Source organism: Molossus molossus, unplaced genomic scaffold (genome assembly GCF_014108415.1).
Source record: "Molossus molossus isolate mMolMol1 unplaced genomic scaffold, mMolMol1.p scaffold_m16_p_12, whole genome shotgun sequence".
Taxonomy (NCBI): Eukaryota; Metazoa; Chordata; class Mammalia; order Chiroptera; family Molossidae; genus Molossus; species Molossus molossus.
Window position 1 is genome coordinate 36,842,440 of NW_023425347.1, and position 17,142 is coordinate 36,859,581.

Sequence of the window (17,142 nt, forward strand, 5' to 3'; positions counted from 1 at the left end):
ACTATGGTGTTTCCTAGAAAAATTCAAAATAAAACTGCCATTTGACCCAGTGATCCCACTTCTAGGAATATATCCTAAGAAACCTGAAACAACAATCAGAAAGAATATACGCACCCTTATGTTCATAGCAGCGCTATTTACAAAAGCTAAGATCTGGAAACAGCCTAAGAGTCCATCAGTAGATGAGTGCATAAAAAAGCTGTGGTACATTTACACAATGGAATACTATGCAGCAGTAAGAAAGAAAGATCTCTCACCCTTTGAGATGATATGGAGGGACTTTATGACAAGCAAAATAATCTAATCAGAGAAAGACAAATATCACATGATCTCACTTATTTGTGGAATATAATGAACAAAATAACCTGATGAACAAAATAGCTCCAGAGACATGGAAATAGGGAACAGATTGACAAACCTCAGAAGGAAGGAGGTGGGGCAGGAAGAGATAAACCAAAGAACTTATATGCATAACCAATGGACAAAGACAACAGTACGGTGGGAGGGTGGGGGGTAGCAGGAGGAAGGTGTCAAAGGGGGAAAAAGGAGGGACATCTCTAATAAAAATTAAGTACTAAAAAATAAAATTAAGTATTAATAAATTATTTAAAAATTAAAATAAAATAGATATAAAAAAGGGTGGAGAGTGACATAAGCATATTGCTAATGTTATATGTTTAAGCTGAAATTATAAATTTAAATTATTATTACTTAAATGTGTAACTGTAGAAGGCTTAATAATTCCCATGATTTTTTATTATTGAGAGGACTTAAGGATTTTTTCCATTGTTAATCAGAAGGTACGACATATTAAGATAATAACACAGTACAATATTTAATAGATACAGTTTTGTCTAAAACATTTTTAAGAATGCATCTACTGCAGAAAATGATGAGTTATAGCACATAAATTAAAGAGGTTTAGATTAATAAAAATATTTATGGTGAATACAGTATGTCTTTTCTTCTACTGTATGTGATGCATAATCAACATATGACATGGTTCTTGCCCTCAAGGCTTTTATGATCTTAACAATACTGCCTAAAGATAAAAATAAATTTATAATAATGATATCCTTTTCAGGATGACAAAAAAACCTATTACTTCTTAAAAAGATTCTTTTCCTAATTACCAAAAATTTTAAATTTTACCTTAAAAATTTCAGTTTTCAACATCTTTTGGTTCATAATAATTACTAACTTTGTAGTCTCTTGATGATCATAGTTGTTGATTGGAAACTACAGTTGACATTAAGCATGTATTTTAATGAATAGTATAACAGTACCATTTAATAACAAATTTTCTCTTAATATTTCATTACTAATACAGTAAAATGACATGAGAACAGCAAGTTTAATTCTCTCTTTATATATTTTCTCTAAACATTGCTTTAAGTAAAGAATTGTCTTTGAGTCAGCCATATTTTGCCAAGCACTGTAATCCTTGCTTTACTATAGGAGAGGAATGTAGTATATAGTATGACATAAGGATCCTGGATTCCCTACCCTGCTTTACTAGAAAGAAAAAAGGACCACAAGTAAAAAGGCTATGTGAGCAAGGACATCTATTTCATATAAACTCTAACCATCAATTCTCTGGGTAAATATTTTAAAAGTAACACAAACTTCTTGGGGGAAAATGTGTAACAAATTCTAAACATAATGTATTAGTAAACTGTAAAGTAGATTCTTCCCAAATGGTACTCAATTCGGCCTGCTTTTTGGAATTACTTGGGGGAGCTTTCAAAAACATTGATGCCAAGTCTAACCCCAAGGATTCTAATTTAATTGGACTGGGGTGTAGCCTGTCCAGATTCCTCAGGTACTTCTAAGTGCAGCTAAGGCTCGAGACCCACTGTTTTAAGCTCATACATAATTATTTTTACATCAGATTAACAGATCATCTTCTATTTAGTAGTCTATTAAGTTAATGCCAATAGCACCACATGATGTGAACAGTTTTGGGTAGCACTAAATACACAGAGTTTTTACATAATGAGTAAATGTATAGACTTTGAATGTCACATGTATTATTTATTAGAATTTGAGAGACACGGTGAAGTTATTTGCAGTTTAAATTGTATAAAAGAAATGAATTTCAGAAGGGCTTGAGAGAAAGTATTTGGCCAAGTTGGAATTCCATTCAAATAGCACCTGACAGGAGCTGGTTGAGGGCAGCATCTCATTCATCTGTACATCCCAAGCTTAGGCACACCATTAATGCTTGCTAAGTTAAGCATTAAGGCCAAGCTTGCAACTAAATTTTATACACATTTTCTTCCCTCAGAAAATAATACCTGGCAGTCATGAATTTCACAGTGTAACTTCAGCAGTCAGTTCAAAGGAAATTTTAGAATATTAAAATAAGTCCCCTCTCTAAGTAATTTAGAGAATTTTTTTTGAAAGTATATTCTCTGATTTTAAAGATGGTGAGCAATATTTTGCTTCAATATCAATTCTGAATTTAAAATGTGCCCACTTGAAATATTAAGCCAAGAGAAGTAATTCACAAAGTGGATATTTACTAAAACAAGTAAAATATCTAATTATGACAAATTAGGACTAGACTATGAAGTCCTTGAGGGAAGCAACTAGGTCTCATTCATCTTTGAATTCTTCAAAGTCAAGCACTCTAGGAGGTATTCAGTAAATATAAGTTGAATTAAACAGTTTAATATTTTAGACTTGCATCAATCAACTTCAAGGTCAGCAGATATACTGTTAAAAAATAATAAAAACAACAAAGTTATTTAACATGTTAAATGATTCAAAGAATAAACTTTACTTATGGTTAGTTACTACCTTGCTTGGAGAAAATAATACAAAAAATTAAAAACCATGTTGGATGTTTTGTGAAGGAAATGAGAAACACAACTGATTCTTTAGGACAAATTTTTTTTGTGTGTTAATCTTCACCTGAGTATATTTTTTTCATTGATTTTTAAAGAAAGAGTGTGTGTGTGTGTGTCTCCCCCCCCCCCCCCACACACACACACATTGACTGGTTGCCTCCCTCATGCACCCTGGTATCCGGGTGACGCTTTAACCACTAAGCAATGCTGGCCAGAGCAGGACACTCTTATTAAAGATGTAAAAGTCACAGAATAAAAGAATTTTAGAGCTCCAAGGGACCTTACACTATTGTTCATTAGGAGAAAACTGCCACAGATGTAAGTGATAAATGACACAGTATTTCACACCAAGCATCTATGGTCTGAGATGGACTTGAAGTTATATCTCAAGAGCAAGAAACACTACACAGAGAGGCAGCAGAGAGCATTCAAGATGAGTTTAACTTAGGAACAAAAGCCTAGAGTTATAGAAGTACAAGATATTTTTGAAATTAAAAAATCATTTGATAGGAATGGTGTTTATATATGAATGAGAAAAAGACAAGGCTGGAAGGGAGTATTTAATACTCAACAAAGGAGTTTGGACTGAAAAGAAAAATTCCATGAACAAATGGTATTTAAGACACTAATAAAGTAACAATTGATCGAAGATAAGTATCTTGTATTTGATTGTTTTGAGGGAGTTAAGAACAAAACCACCCAAATGGACTGTTAAGGAATGAATACTCCTATCCATTTATGCATTTTACCTTAACATACTTTTTAAAGTACCAAGGCACATAAACAAATTTTAGAAGGGTGAGAACAGAGTGATGAGATCCATGTATATGCTTTAATAGTTTGATTTTACTTTTTATAAAACGGGAGACATTTTCAATTTTTAATTAAAAAATTTTTAAAAGGAAATGAAAAAAATGTATGGCAGTTGGCCAACCAGAGACTGGCCTATTCTTTAAGGTAAAAAGGGGAACTCTGAATTCCATTCCTATTGTTCTTATTATTTATAATGAATAAAATGGCAGACAGCTCTTACTCTATTCTTAGCATGAAATTTGGCACGTTAGCACTATACTGATGTCAACTCAATTTAGAGTAGGAACTCAGTTCCTAAATACTGAAATAAAAAAGCAGTGTTGTGTTGAAAATTGTCAGACAGCATTCTAAATTTTACATTACATTTTGGAACTATCTTTTTTTTCTTATATATTTTATTTTTAAAAAGTACTGTAAAAAATGTCAAACATATACAGAAGCATAATCGTATAATGACACCTCATGAACTTATAACCCAGCTTCAAACTATCACCATTCTGCCAATGTTGTTTTATCTACCCCCACCTTTTTCTTCTGAAATATTTTAAAGCAATTCTCAGACATGACATAGCTTAGACATAAATATTTCAGAATGTATCTCTAACAGATACACTTAATATAAAGATACAATAAAGGAGCCTGCTCCTCCTGAAATATTTCCTTTCTTAGTAAATGGCTCAAGCCAAAACATTGGAGTCATCCTTGACTCATTTTTCTGACATAGCTCAAAGCCAATCTAACAAGCAATACTGGATAGATTCTGAACCTCCCCTGCTATTACTCTTATGTCACATCACCTTTTACTTTTTGCCTATGTCCACAGCTCCCTAACTGGTCTCCCTAGTATCCCTTGCAACCTCAGTCTTTACACTTGTTCCTGATGACTGAAATGTTTTCTCTTCAAAAACAATGGAAACTGTCACTTTCTTGAGGCCTTAGAATTTGATCCTATTAGAAAGGCTTGCCCTAACCATCATGTCTATACAACATGGAAACCACCACCACTTCCGCCATTAAGTTATCCCTGCTGGCCTTTTGCTCTATCACCAATGGACAAAGACAACAGTACGGTGAAGGTGGGGGGTGGGGGTGGTATATTTATATATTTACTAGTTTGCTAGAGGAGGGCAGACGTTTTCTTGATTTTATTCATTACTATATCACCAGTGTTCAAAATAGTAATTATAGGCAGTCATGGAGTAGGCAGTTAAGTATTTAAGACTGAAAATTATTTGATAGCTAACTGAGTGGAACAGAATTTAAAAACTCTTTCCTAAAGAATATGAAACAATCGGTAATTAAAATTCATTTGGAAAGTAGTACATCTTTTGAGAGCCTTGACAAACTTTAAAAATTGATTCTACTGATAATATTCAAATCAAATTCTAGTATGTGTCCTATATTTAAGCAGTATGGATTATGTACCTGAAAATATATCTAACTGTATTTAAAACAGTGGCATTATATAGTATAATATCTACATTCAGCATCTAGATAGGGAATCAGCACTGAATCCATACCAAAGTCTCTGTCTCTTTTGCAGTCAACAGTAAATCTCACAAATCAAACTTAATTTTAGACCCTCACATTCCTTCTTTTGCACCTTGTCTTTGAACTATTAGAACTAGGCTAATTTAAACTTAAAATATTTTAACTATAAGGTTCAATGTCTTTACAATATATGTCATATTTTAGTGGAGGAAAGGAAGAGGGTTAAGGCAGCTAGCTTATTACTCACCAGGCTGATTGTGGAACTTTGAAATCAAGATCTATAAGGAATTTCCCATCTCTTAGATGTTACTTGCCTAAGTGTTATTGAAATGCTCGGATTGTACAAGGTGATGTTCAAGCCCTCTCTAGGCTGTAACATTCTATTATTCTATATATCCTAAAGCTGCAATGCTTATCCAGGAAGAGAGCTTGCAATAAGTAGTAGGTCAGACAGCACTTGCTATTTACTAGCTATGCAAGTTAAGCAAGTTACTCACCTCTTTGAGGCTGCTGCCTCATATATAAAGGGGGCTAATAACATCTGTCTGGCAAAGACAGAAAGGACTGGAGATAATCTGTCAAATGTCCAGCGAAATGTTTGACATAGTTTATTCACAATATAAGGCAGCTATTACCTTGTTCTAGTTCTACCTTTTTTTTTAATCCTCACTGGAGGATATTTTTCTATTTATCTTCAGATAGAGTGGGAGGGAGAGAGAAACACTGACTTGAGAGGGACAGATCCGACTGGATGCCTCCCACCCTACCTCCACCGGGTACATGCCCTTGGGGCCCTTGACCGGAATCCAACCCTAGGGTCCACCGGCCAGGCTGCTGCTCTGACCACTGAGCCACCGGCCAGGGCTAGTCCTACTATTCTTTTGCTAAGAACGGTGCAATGTAAGATCGACTACGCTAAAAAAAATTGGGGTAAAGTAGTAAAGCAATACAACTGTTTTACATTTCAGGATCAACTTGGTATGCATATTAGAAAGCTATTTTTGTTTTCTCTTTACAAAAGAGCATGTTGTCATTACTGTGACTATGTCATTAACTTAAACACCAGACTGTTTATAACCCGTGCTGTGAAATTTACATCTGTTCACAGATTTAACCGAGCTGCCGTCCTGTGGGTGATGACTGCCGAACACCGTCCAGGTCTCCCAGCTCTGACGTTTGCTTGACTGGGGAGTAAGGACCAGGAGATGATTTCCTTTCCCCTTCAAGGGTATGTGAAGCAACCTCTGTGACTACAGGCACAACAGGAATCTCTCCCCGCGCTCTCCTGCCCACAGCCGGTGCTTCCCATTTTGAGAATGTGCGGGAACCCCCAAACCCCAGGCTTCCTGCGGCCTCAGCACAGCCCGGACGACCTCCATTTCCCCGGCGGACTGCCCAGTCCAGGAACCGTGTTGGCAGCTCTCTGGGTTGAAGGGCAGGAAAAGGAAACTTCCTTCTGAGACTTGGCGAGGAGGGTGCGGGAGAGGAGAGGAGAGGGGAGGGGAGGAAAGGGTGGGGGTGGTGCAAGAATCGTCTGGCTCCGTGTTACCCCGCGGGGCTCGCCAGGCCTCCGCCCGCCCGGGAGGGAGGTCACCCCGTCGTGGGTCAGAAAGGCGGGCGGTGCTGTCTGCGCCTCGGCTCGTGGCCGGACTCCAGGTGTCCTCCGGGGCGAGGAAGCCCCGGGCCCCGTCGCCACCCCGCCTCACCTCCCGGGGAGCGGCGGTGGGCTGGAGGGGACGGGAGGCGGCTGCCAGGCCCGCAGGGGCGCCAGGCCGCGCCATCGCCCGGGCCTCCGGCCGCCGCAGGCCCGCCGAGCGGTCGGGAGGCCGGGGCGGGGCGCTCCAGCCGCTCCTCCGTGGCCCTCGGGACCCCGCCACCCCTTCCGCCAGCGCAGTACCTGCACGGCACGGCTGAGGAAAGTGCCCGCGTCGGCCGCCAACTTCTTCACGTTGAAGTCCATAATGTTCATCCTGGGAGGCAGCCGGGCGGAGCTGCCGGCCGACCGAGCGGGTGGGCGGAGGCGCCGCGGCGGGCTGGGGCGCCGGCCGGGAGTGGCGGGGGCAGACGTGGTAGGTGGAGGGAGGCGGCGCCAGCCCCGCTGCCGCAGCTGTCGTTTCCGCCCAGGCGGGGAGAGGGTGGGGCGAGGCGGGAACGAGCGCCTCCCAGCGGGCCACGCGTGCGGGCGGCCGCGGCCGAGGCGCCGGCCCGTCCTTCCGGAGAGCGCTGGCCAGCGTGGGCGTCGGCCGCGGTGGGCGAGCAGGAAGCAAGCGGGGTGGCGTTCTGGCCTCTGGGTCAGGCTCCCCCGCCGAGGAAGCCTGCGACGCCGCGAGGCGGAGCCAGAAGGGAGGAGACCGCGGGAACAGCGACCCCTTCAGGCTCGCCGCGGTGCAGCCGCCGGGCGCCCGCGAGCTCGGCCCGCTCGGCCCGAGGGAAGGTCGCGCTCGCTGCGCCGGGCGCGCCGCGGGTCCGCGGCACCGCTGCACGTTTGTACTTGGTCCCTGAGAACAAGAGCAGAGACGACTCAGACCCCCTTTTTGTTTGGAGAAACATATGGGTATTGGAGCACAGAATTGCGTATCCGTGTCATTAGCATCAACAGGTCCCTGTCATCTTGCATACCCAGCCCTCTGGTCTCCGAGGCCGGGATGGCGCGGGGGCAAAGGTTGCCGACCAGGTTGGATGTAGTGCCGGCCCCAGCCGGTTTCCATTCATTCAGCGTTACTGCGTGACTACTGTGTGTCAGGACTCAATCAGGTGCTGGAGATACCCTGCTGAAAAAGACTGTCCTTGCTGTCAAGACACTCTCAGTTCTTTAACTTGACAACTTTAAGGGACTGAACCCCAACTAGAAGCTCTGTAAGGACTTTGTGACTTGCTTTAAGGCAGCATGCACATGTTGGATTACAGGATCAACCCTAGGTGCCCACTGTGTGCAAAACATGATGCCCGGACACAGAGTGCCGAGTGGAGGACGCAAAAAAGTATAAAATAGTGAGACAGAATATAACCCTTATATATAAGATTCAACGTGGCGAATTTATTTTTTATTTTTTTCTTCTTTCCCTGGATCTCTGTCAATTCATTTTATTTTATTTATTTATTTATTTATCCTCACCCGAGGACATTTTTTGATATTTTGTTCAATAGAGTGGGAGGGAGGGAGAGAGAGAGAGAGAGAAAGAGAGAGAGAGAGAAACATCGACGTGAAGGGACACATTGAGTGGCTGCCACCCACACGACCCAACCAGGGCCAGGGACAAACTGCAACCGAGGTACATGCCCTTAGCGGGAACCAAACCCGGGTCTCTCCAGACCGCAGGCCAGCGCTCTAACCGCTGAGCCAAACTGGCCAGGGCAATTCAGTTTATTTTTTAAACTTATCTTTATTGTTAAATGTATTACAGATGTCCCCCCTTTTTGACCCCATTGACCCCCCTCCTTCCCGCTCCCACGCCCCTCTTGCCTTCCCCACACTATTGTCTGTGTCCATTGGTTATGCATATATGCATATATATGTTCTTTGGTTTATTGCTTCCCTCCCTGTTCCCACTTCCTTTTAGGTTCCTCAGTCTAACAACCAATTAGTACTTAATTAATCCCTTCACCTTTTTCACCCATCCCCTCAAAACCCGCCCATCTGGCAACCAACAAAAAGTTCTCTGTATCTATGAGTCTGTTTCTGTTCTACTTATCCATTTGGTTTGTAGATTCAAGTGCTGATAGATATGTATTTATTGCCATTTTATTGTTCATGTTTTTTATCTTCTTCAAGAAGACCCTTCAACATTTCATGTAATACTGGTTTGGTGGTGATGAACTCCTTTAGCTTTTTTTTGTCTGGGAGACTATATGGCCATTGATTCTAAATGATAGCTTTGCAGGATAGAGTAATCTTGGTTGTAGGTCATTGCTTTTCATCACTTTGAATATCTCTTGCCGCTCCCTTCTTGCCTGTAAAATTTCTTTTGAGAAATTTTAGACTGACAGTCTTATGAGAAAGCCCTTGTAGGTAACTAACTGCTTTTCTCTTGCTGCTTTTAAGATTCTCTCTTTGTATTTAAATTTTTGCATTTTGATTATGATGTGTCTTGGTGTGGATCTCTTTGGGCTCATCTTGTTTGGGACTGTCTGTGCTTCCTGGACTTGTATGTCTGTTTCCTTCACCAAGTTAGGGAAGTTTTCTGTCATTATTTTTTCAAATAGGTTCTTAATTTCTTGATCTCTCTCTTCTCCTTCTGGCACCCCCATGTAGCAAATATTATTACACTTGAAGCTGTCCCAGAGGCTTCTTACACTATCCTCATTTTTTGGATTCTTTTTTCTTTTTGCTGTTCTCATTGGGTGTTTTTAGCTTCTTTATATCCCAAATCGATGGTTTGCTTCTTGGCTTCACCTACTCTACTATTGATTCCCTGTAAATTATTCTTTATTTCAGTTAGAGCATCCTTCATTTCTGACTTGTCCTTTTTAATGTTGTTGATATTCTCACTAAAGTCCTTGAAATTTTCATTAACTTCCTTGAAGTTCTTACTAAGTTCCTTGAGCATCCAATGTTTTGAACTCTTATCTGATTGATTGCTTATCTCCATTTTGTTTAATTCTTTTCCTGGAGTTTTGTTCTGTTCTTTCATTTGGGACATGTTTCTTTGTCTCATTTTGGTTGCTTCCCTGTATTTGTTTCTATGTATTAGGTAGAGTTGCTAGGTCTCCTAGGCTTCATAGGGTGGCCTATTGTAGTAGATGTCCTGTAGGGTCCAGCGGCACAGCCTCCCTGATCACCCCAGCTAGGCTTGAGGTGCACACCTTGTATGGACTGTCCACGCTTCTTTTGTAAATGAGTCTTAATTGCTGTTGGCACATCAATGGGAGGAATTTACTCAGGCTGATCAGCTGCAAGGACTGGCTGTACCCACTCACCATTGGCCTCTGAATACCTTGGAGGATCAGCTGTGTAGGAGCCCACTACAAAGAGAAAGACTTACTTCAGCAGGGCTCTGGTACCCACTGAGCCCACTCCTTGAGTGTGTCGCTTGTGGAGGTAGATGGGTGGTGGTGCTTCGATGTGGTCTGAAGCTGTCCACTGGTTGCGCTGGCTCTGGGGCAAGGTTAGCCACTGCCTGTGTCCTACCCAGGGCCACCTGGCATAAGCTACAAAGCAATCTGCCAATGGCTGCTTCTTGTGCTGGGCCTGGAGGTGCCCAGGCAAAGCCAAGTTGTGAACCAAGGCTGGCTGCTTCTAGTGCCAGGCCTGGGGCCACTTAATGAGAGGTATGGGGCTTGCTGAGGTCAGATGCTGCTAGCTTGAGAGAATCTAGGAAAATCTGAAGCAGGATCCAAGACAGGCCAACCCTATGGTAAAGCCACTGGAAACAACTGAGGTAGGCCTGAAATTTGTGTTGAACAGGGCCTCAGAGAATCACCAGGGTGGGGAAATCAGTGTGAGCCAGTTTGCTGGAGTCCCAGATATGACTGCTGTCTGCCTGCCCTATTGTGGAAGGGCTCACCAAAGGAACAATGGCCTCCACCAGCATGTCTGTCCAGGAGAAAGCTGCCCCTCCAGCTCTTGCCCCAATGCCACACAACTCAGTTCTTCCCCATATGTCTCTGGTGCCTTTCAAGCTGGCTTCCCCACGCTGGAGCCCAGAAGGAGCGAGTTCAAGTACGTCCATGCACGGGCCCTTTAAGAGGAACTGCCTGGGACTCTAGAAGCCTCAGCCTCCCTCAGCCTCAATTCCTGCTGGTTTTTACAGCCAGGCGTTATGAGGACTTCTCTTCCTGGCACTGGAACCCTGAGCTGGGTGCCTGGTGTGGGAAGGGGATACCTCGCACCTCATGGAGGACCTTCACAGCCAAGGTCTCTCTCCTCATTTTTATCTGCCACATGTAGGTGTGGGATCAACCTGTCTGCACCTCCATCCTTCTTACCAGTCTCGATGTGGCTTCTTCATTAATTTCACAGTTGTAGGACTTCCATTCAGCTCCATTTCAGGCAGTTCTGAATGATGGTTTTTCTGTAGTTTAGTTGTAGTTTTGTTGTCAGCATGGTGAATTTTAATAAGTGAAGATATGATGTGAAATCTGTTTAAAAAAAAAAATGACACACACACACACACACAGCATAATTCCGAGTAATTTCTTAAGCAGTCTTTGTGACACAGTCTGTGTTTGAACGAAGTTAAAACAGGTGAATGCAAGGAAAGAGAGACATAAGTATTTCAAGAAAACTATATATATATATATATATATATTCCTCACCCAAGAATGTTCTTCTATTTATCTTCAGATAGAGTGGGAGGGAGGGAGAGAGAAAGTGAGAGAGAAACATCGATGTGACAGAGACTCATCAACCGAAACCGAGGTATATGCCCCTGAGTGGAATCGAACCTGTGACTCATTGGTCTAAGAGCTGCTGCTCTAAATGCTGAGCAAAACTGTCCAGGCCTAAAGCAGTATGTGTTTTTTGTGTGAGCTGTGCCCTTTTGTTACATTAGGGCTGGGAAATGTGGGCTCCTCAGGCAACGCAATAAGCTCACATACGTGCTTCAATGTTTTACTGAAACAGCAGTAACAGAGGCAGTGGCTGTTGTTAAAGGCTGAACGATTAGTTCCTAAAGGCATTATAGGGAACAGCAGATAACAAAGATTTGTTTGTGTTCGTGCATTCTTTGTGGTGGTGACAGAAACAACCACTTCTTTCTAATATAACTCCAATAGAGTGAATCTTCTAGACCAAAAATACTCCAGGTATCTTTCATCTCAACCTATTTTTCCAGAAATATGGAAATGGAAATATATAATTAGAAATTTTGCTTTCATTTATTGGCCATATTGAGATTTTTAAGCACTTACTGTCTTTGTAGATGTCTATCTTCACAATAATTATATTTGCCATAATCTGTGTCCATTTCTACAAAAGGCTCACAACACGACATCCACCACTAGAGGGAAAAACTCTGGATCCTCTTCCTCAAGGGTGTAGATCTATCGAACTTGAAAAAAATTTTGACTTCTTTCTGTTGAGCCCTCTATAGCTATAATACTGTTTCTCTTGTTTCACTGATAAATTCATAAGACTAGTGTATTGCCTTTATTTTGTTGCCATCAGTTTCCTGTCTAATTCCATACAGTTGACTTCTACTTCTATAACTATACCTAAACAGCATTTTTGAGGTTGCCAGTTATCTTCTTGATAAATCAAATGTCCTTTTCGCAGACTTCTACAGTATCTCTACCCTCCCCCTTCCCAAGAACACACCCCCAGTTTTCCTGCTACCTCCTGGACTTTCTTATTCTATACTGCTGGCATTTCTGCTGGCTTTACTTTAGGTATTTTACAAAGCTCAATGCTTAGCACTTTTTTTTTTGTTTCTATTTCCATTGATTAATTTCTTACTCATAACTTCAATTATACTACTTCATTCATTCATTCATTCATTCATTCATTCATTCATTCAATGTCTTTTGAACATCTATTCTGTGCCACATGGCACTGTTCTTGTGGCTAGGAATATTGCGGACAACAAGACAGTTCTTGCTGTCATGAGAAATTATAACTAATATGATAAGACAGACATTGAATTAGTAGTTATAAGTGTGATAAAATGCCAAGGAGGAATCTGGAGTACTCTTAAAGGCTTATTTCCAGCCTGTGCCTAGTAACCTGGATTCTAATTTGGAGTCTTGGTCTTTCTACAAGAGTTCCAAGTCACCTTTTAATGTTTTCTTTTTCTCTCCCCTATATTACTTTCTTATTCCATTAGTACACAGTGTTAGGAAAGCAATCTTTTAAAGCTCAAAGTGCTGAGTATCTGAAATCCTCCTTAAAGTTTTTAGCTTAAAAAATAAACAAAATTTTTATTAAAATGTCATTTAGGTAATATAATATGTATTTTAATTTTTTTCGGTAGTGGCAGATAAGGAGTTCATTGCCTCAAGTTTAGACCAATGATATGTAAAGTGAGGGTATATATACTTCATGGGATATGCAAGATGATCCTCTGGGATGCAGAAAAAAATATTAGAAGTTTGATTTGTATTTATTTTTTCTAACAAATATAATTTTTTTTCTTGTATGAATTAAAAAACATGGATTGACACTGGTGTCCTCACCTCTCACCAGATGGACACGTCACAGACAGTAAATGAGGTATCCCAAGGAAGGAGTGGGAATTCTACAGCTTGGAAGAGTGGAAAGTACTTTTCTTTATTTTCTTCAGCATATGATCACAATACAGTGTGGCTGATTAAGTCTATTTGTAGATTATATTATTTTTCTAGTTTTGTCTAAGTAAATCTTCACAAAAATGGACAAGGAGCCTAGAGTTTTCACCAAAGAAACAGTCATTAAAGGTAATAATACAAGCATCAAGAAACCAGAAATGCCAAAGCTGAGACTTCTAATTGTTGAATTTATCAGGAAGACTGTTGAAGTATGGATTTACAGATTATTAAAACTTGGTTCCAGCTTTCAGGGAACTCAGAATCTAATGTGGGAAACAGACTTGTAAAGTAAAACACAGTGTGAGAACTGTAACTAGCAAAGCTTGCATAAGATTGGGCCAGAGTGAGAGTGTAGAGGAATCGGTACAGTCGTTCCTCGCCACTTCGCCTTCGGCTTTGCGGCTTCATTCTCTCGCATTTTTTCCGAATGCTATACTATATTTGAAAAACCCAGGATAGAGTGAAGCTGAGAAGTCAAAGGGCGAAGTGGCGAGGGACAGCTGTGTATAAATAAAGAATCCTACTTAGCGGAAATTCATTTATCGCGGTAGAATCTGGGACTGGTTAACCGCCATAAACGAGGGCCGACTGTATCAGGATAGGGGAGGTGATAATTAAGATTTTTTTGAGCTGGCTTCTGATTGAATTCATTTGTCAGATTGAAGTTTTAGGGTGGGGAGAGATATCAGCTTTAATTTTGAAAGATCAAATTTTGGGCAGTGTGGATAATGAATGGAGAGGGGCAAAGACAGGGAGAAAGACTGATTAGGAGTCTTGCTATAACTCATTCTGTACTCTATCTTGATATCTAAAAATTGGAAATTTCATTTTGATCAAAATTTCCTCTCATTGGATCTCTCTTTCTCTTTTACTCGCTTAGTGTATTCTTATCATCATCAGGGCCTGTAACCCCATGCCTCATTCTTACTCCCCCCGCCCCCCCTTTAAACCCTCATCAGCATTCTCAGCTGCCTCCATCCTTCTGACCCATTAGTCTACATTCCCAGATGAATGTTTTCTTTTCTACTCTCAAATTCCCAGCATTGTTAGGGAAAACTGCACAACCTTGTAGATGAATGCTACTACTTAATAATGAATGATCGCCTACTTACACTGAACCTTTATAACTACCTAGAAATGCTTTTACTTCTTCCTAATCAAATCCTTTTCATACTCTCTGCTGTGCCTTCTTCAAAACATTGCCACTTTCTTTAACTTGCCTACCTTATTCTCATACACTGTTGTTCTTAGCCACTGATACTTTTTCTTTACAGAGGAATGATAAATCATCAAACTATTAGACAGGAGCTCCTTCAACCAAACTTCTTTATTTTTACCTCTTGTCCTTTTCCACACTGTTCTCCACATTATCACCAAATGTTTCAAAGGAAGGGGTGTCCCAGGTGTTCTCTTCTGAGTCGAGATACTACTCTTTTGCTCTTGGCTGCACATTGGCATCGCCTGGAGAGTTTAAGCAACCTCCGATGCCTAGATTCCGCCCTCAGAGTGTGGACTGGGCACTGGGATGTTTAGAAGTTCCTCCAGGTGATACTAATGTGTGGCCAAGGTTGAGAATGAACCCATCATCCTCTGAGAACTTGCTCACCAGTCTCTACTCTTTGCCTACAGGTAAATTCCATTTCTCTTACTGGATTCAGTTCCTCAACGATAGTGACCATTTCTTATTCATTTTAATAATTTAATGGTCTCCATTCCTGGCAACTTTAGAGGATTCTCAAATAACTTTTTAAATGAAAAGTAATCAAACCAAGATGTATACTGTTCATTTGTAACCCCTCCTCTCCAACTGACGTTTCCAACTACAGATTCAACGTTTCCAACTACAGATCCAGTGCTGAGCCTATTGTTTGTTTTCACTGAAAGTTGCTTTTCTTTTTTGGTTTCCTATAATGGTAAATTGAATTATATATACCAAATCACCTAAGCTAGAAATCTGAGTCCCCTTTGATGATTTCTTCTTATTTCTCATGCCAATTGATCAAGTCTTGGGAGTTATTTTCTCTGACCTCTTCCTCCTATTTTTTTTTTTCTTTTAAATTGAGGTGTAATTGACATGTGACATTATATTAGTTTCAAGTGTGCAACATAATGAGTTACTAGTTGTATACATTGTCAAATGAACACCACAATAAGTCTAGTTGACATCTGTCACCTTGCAGTTACAAAAATAATTTTTCTTATAATGAGAACTTTTAAGATTTACTCTCTTTGTAACTTTCAAATATGCAACATAGTATTCTTAACTACAGTCACAATGATATACATTACATTCCCATAACTTTTAAAAGATGGATATTTTTACTTTTTTGACCCCCTTCACCCATTTCTATATCCCACTCCCACCTCTGGCAACCACCAATCAGCTCTCTGTATATATGAGCTTTACTTTATCTGTTTTTTTTGTTTTTTGTTTTTGCTTTGTTTTTAGATTCTACATATTAATGAGATCATACATGTTTGTCTTTTCCTGCTGACTTATTTCACTTAGGGTAACACCCTCAAGGTCCATATTGTCACAAATGGAAGACTTTATTCTTTTTATGGCTGAATAATATTCCAGTGTGTGTGTATCACATTTTTTTTTTTTTTAATTTAGGGGATGTTTTGAATTAGTGTTTTGGTTTCCTTGGGTAAGTATCCAGAGTAAAATTACTGGATCATATGGTAGTTCCATTTTTATTTTTTTTTTTTTTTTTTTTTATGTCAGAGAAAGGAAGGGTGACAGAGAGAGAGGGAGGGAGGGGAGAGAAGGAGAGATGAGAGAGAAATATCTATCAGTTGCCTCTTGCACCCACTCCAACTGGGGATTGAATCTGCAACCTAGGTATGTGCCCTGACCAGGGATTGAACTCACAACCCTCAGTGCATGGGACGATGCTCCAACCAACTGAGCCACACCAACCAGGACCCCATTTTGAATTTATAGTGCCACAAGCAATGTACAAAGTTTCCTTTCCTTTTCTCCACATTCTAGCCACCACCTGCTTATTGTATTTTTGATGATAGCTATTCTAATAGGTGTGTGGGACCTTGTGATTTTGATTTGCATTTCCCTGATGATTAGTGATAATGAACATATTTTTCTGTACATTTGGCTATCGGTATGTCTTGTTTGGAAAAAAATGTCTATTCAGATTTCTGCTGATTTAAAAAAATTGTTTTTTCTTTATTGATTTTAGAGGAAAAGGAAGGGAGAGGGAGAGAGAGATAGAAACATCAATGAGAGAGAACATCGATTGGCCACCTCCTGCATGCCCCTTACTGGGGATTGGGCCCACAATGTGGGCATGTGCCCTAATCAGGAATTGAACCAGCAACCTCTTGGTGCATGGGTCGATGCTTAACCAGTGAGCCACACTGGCTGGGCTTAAAAAACTTTTTTTTTTTTTTTAAATAGTGGTCCAGATTCATTTTTTGCAAGTGGCTGTCCAATTATTCCAAAACCATTTATTGAAGAAATTTTCCTTTCTTTGTTCCTTTGTCATAAGTTACTTGACTATATATATATGTGGATTTATTTCTGGACTTTCAATTCTGTTCTGTTGATCTGTGTATCTGTTTTTATGCAGTATACGATACTGTATTACTGTAGCTTTATAACATACTTTGAAATCAAGGAGTGTGATACCTTTAGCTTTGTTCTTCCTTCTCAAGATTGCTTTGGTTATTCAGGATCTTTTGTGGTTTCATATAAATTTTAGGATTGTTTATTCTATTTCTGTGAAAAATGCCACTGGAATTTTGA

The 17,142-nt window shown here is 40.4% G+C and overlaps 2 protein-coding genes across 4 annotated transcripts in view; both read right to left on the bottom strand.

Moving 5' to 3' along the window:
- Nucleotides 1–7,309, bottom strand: part of SH3GLB1 (SH3 domain containing GRB2 like, endophilin B1) — a 38,380-nt gene extending 31,071 nt beyond the window's left edge. For 2 of the 3 annotated variants that reach the window (XM_036255861.1, XM_036255862.1), the window contains exon 1: nucleotides 7,054–7,309. In XM_036255861.1, coding sequence (XP_036111754.1) covers nucleotides 7,054–7,125 — 72 coding nt within the window. In that variant the 5' untranslated portion in view covers nucleotides 7,126–7,309. The remainder of the gene's footprint in view (nucleotides 1–7,053) is intronic. The other variant, XM_036255860.1, reaches the window with a different exon arrangement.
- A 139-nt stretch (nucleotides 7,310–7,448) lies between these two features.
- The window catches only part of LOC118626730 (calcium-activated chloride channel regulator 1-like), a 57,002-nt gene continuing 47,308 nt past the window's right edge, over nucleotides 7,449–17,142 (bottom strand). The window contains 1 exon segment of the mRNA XM_036256774.1: nucleotides 7,449–7,654. Coding sequence (XP_036112667.1) covers nucleotides 7,449–7,654 — 206 coding nt within the window.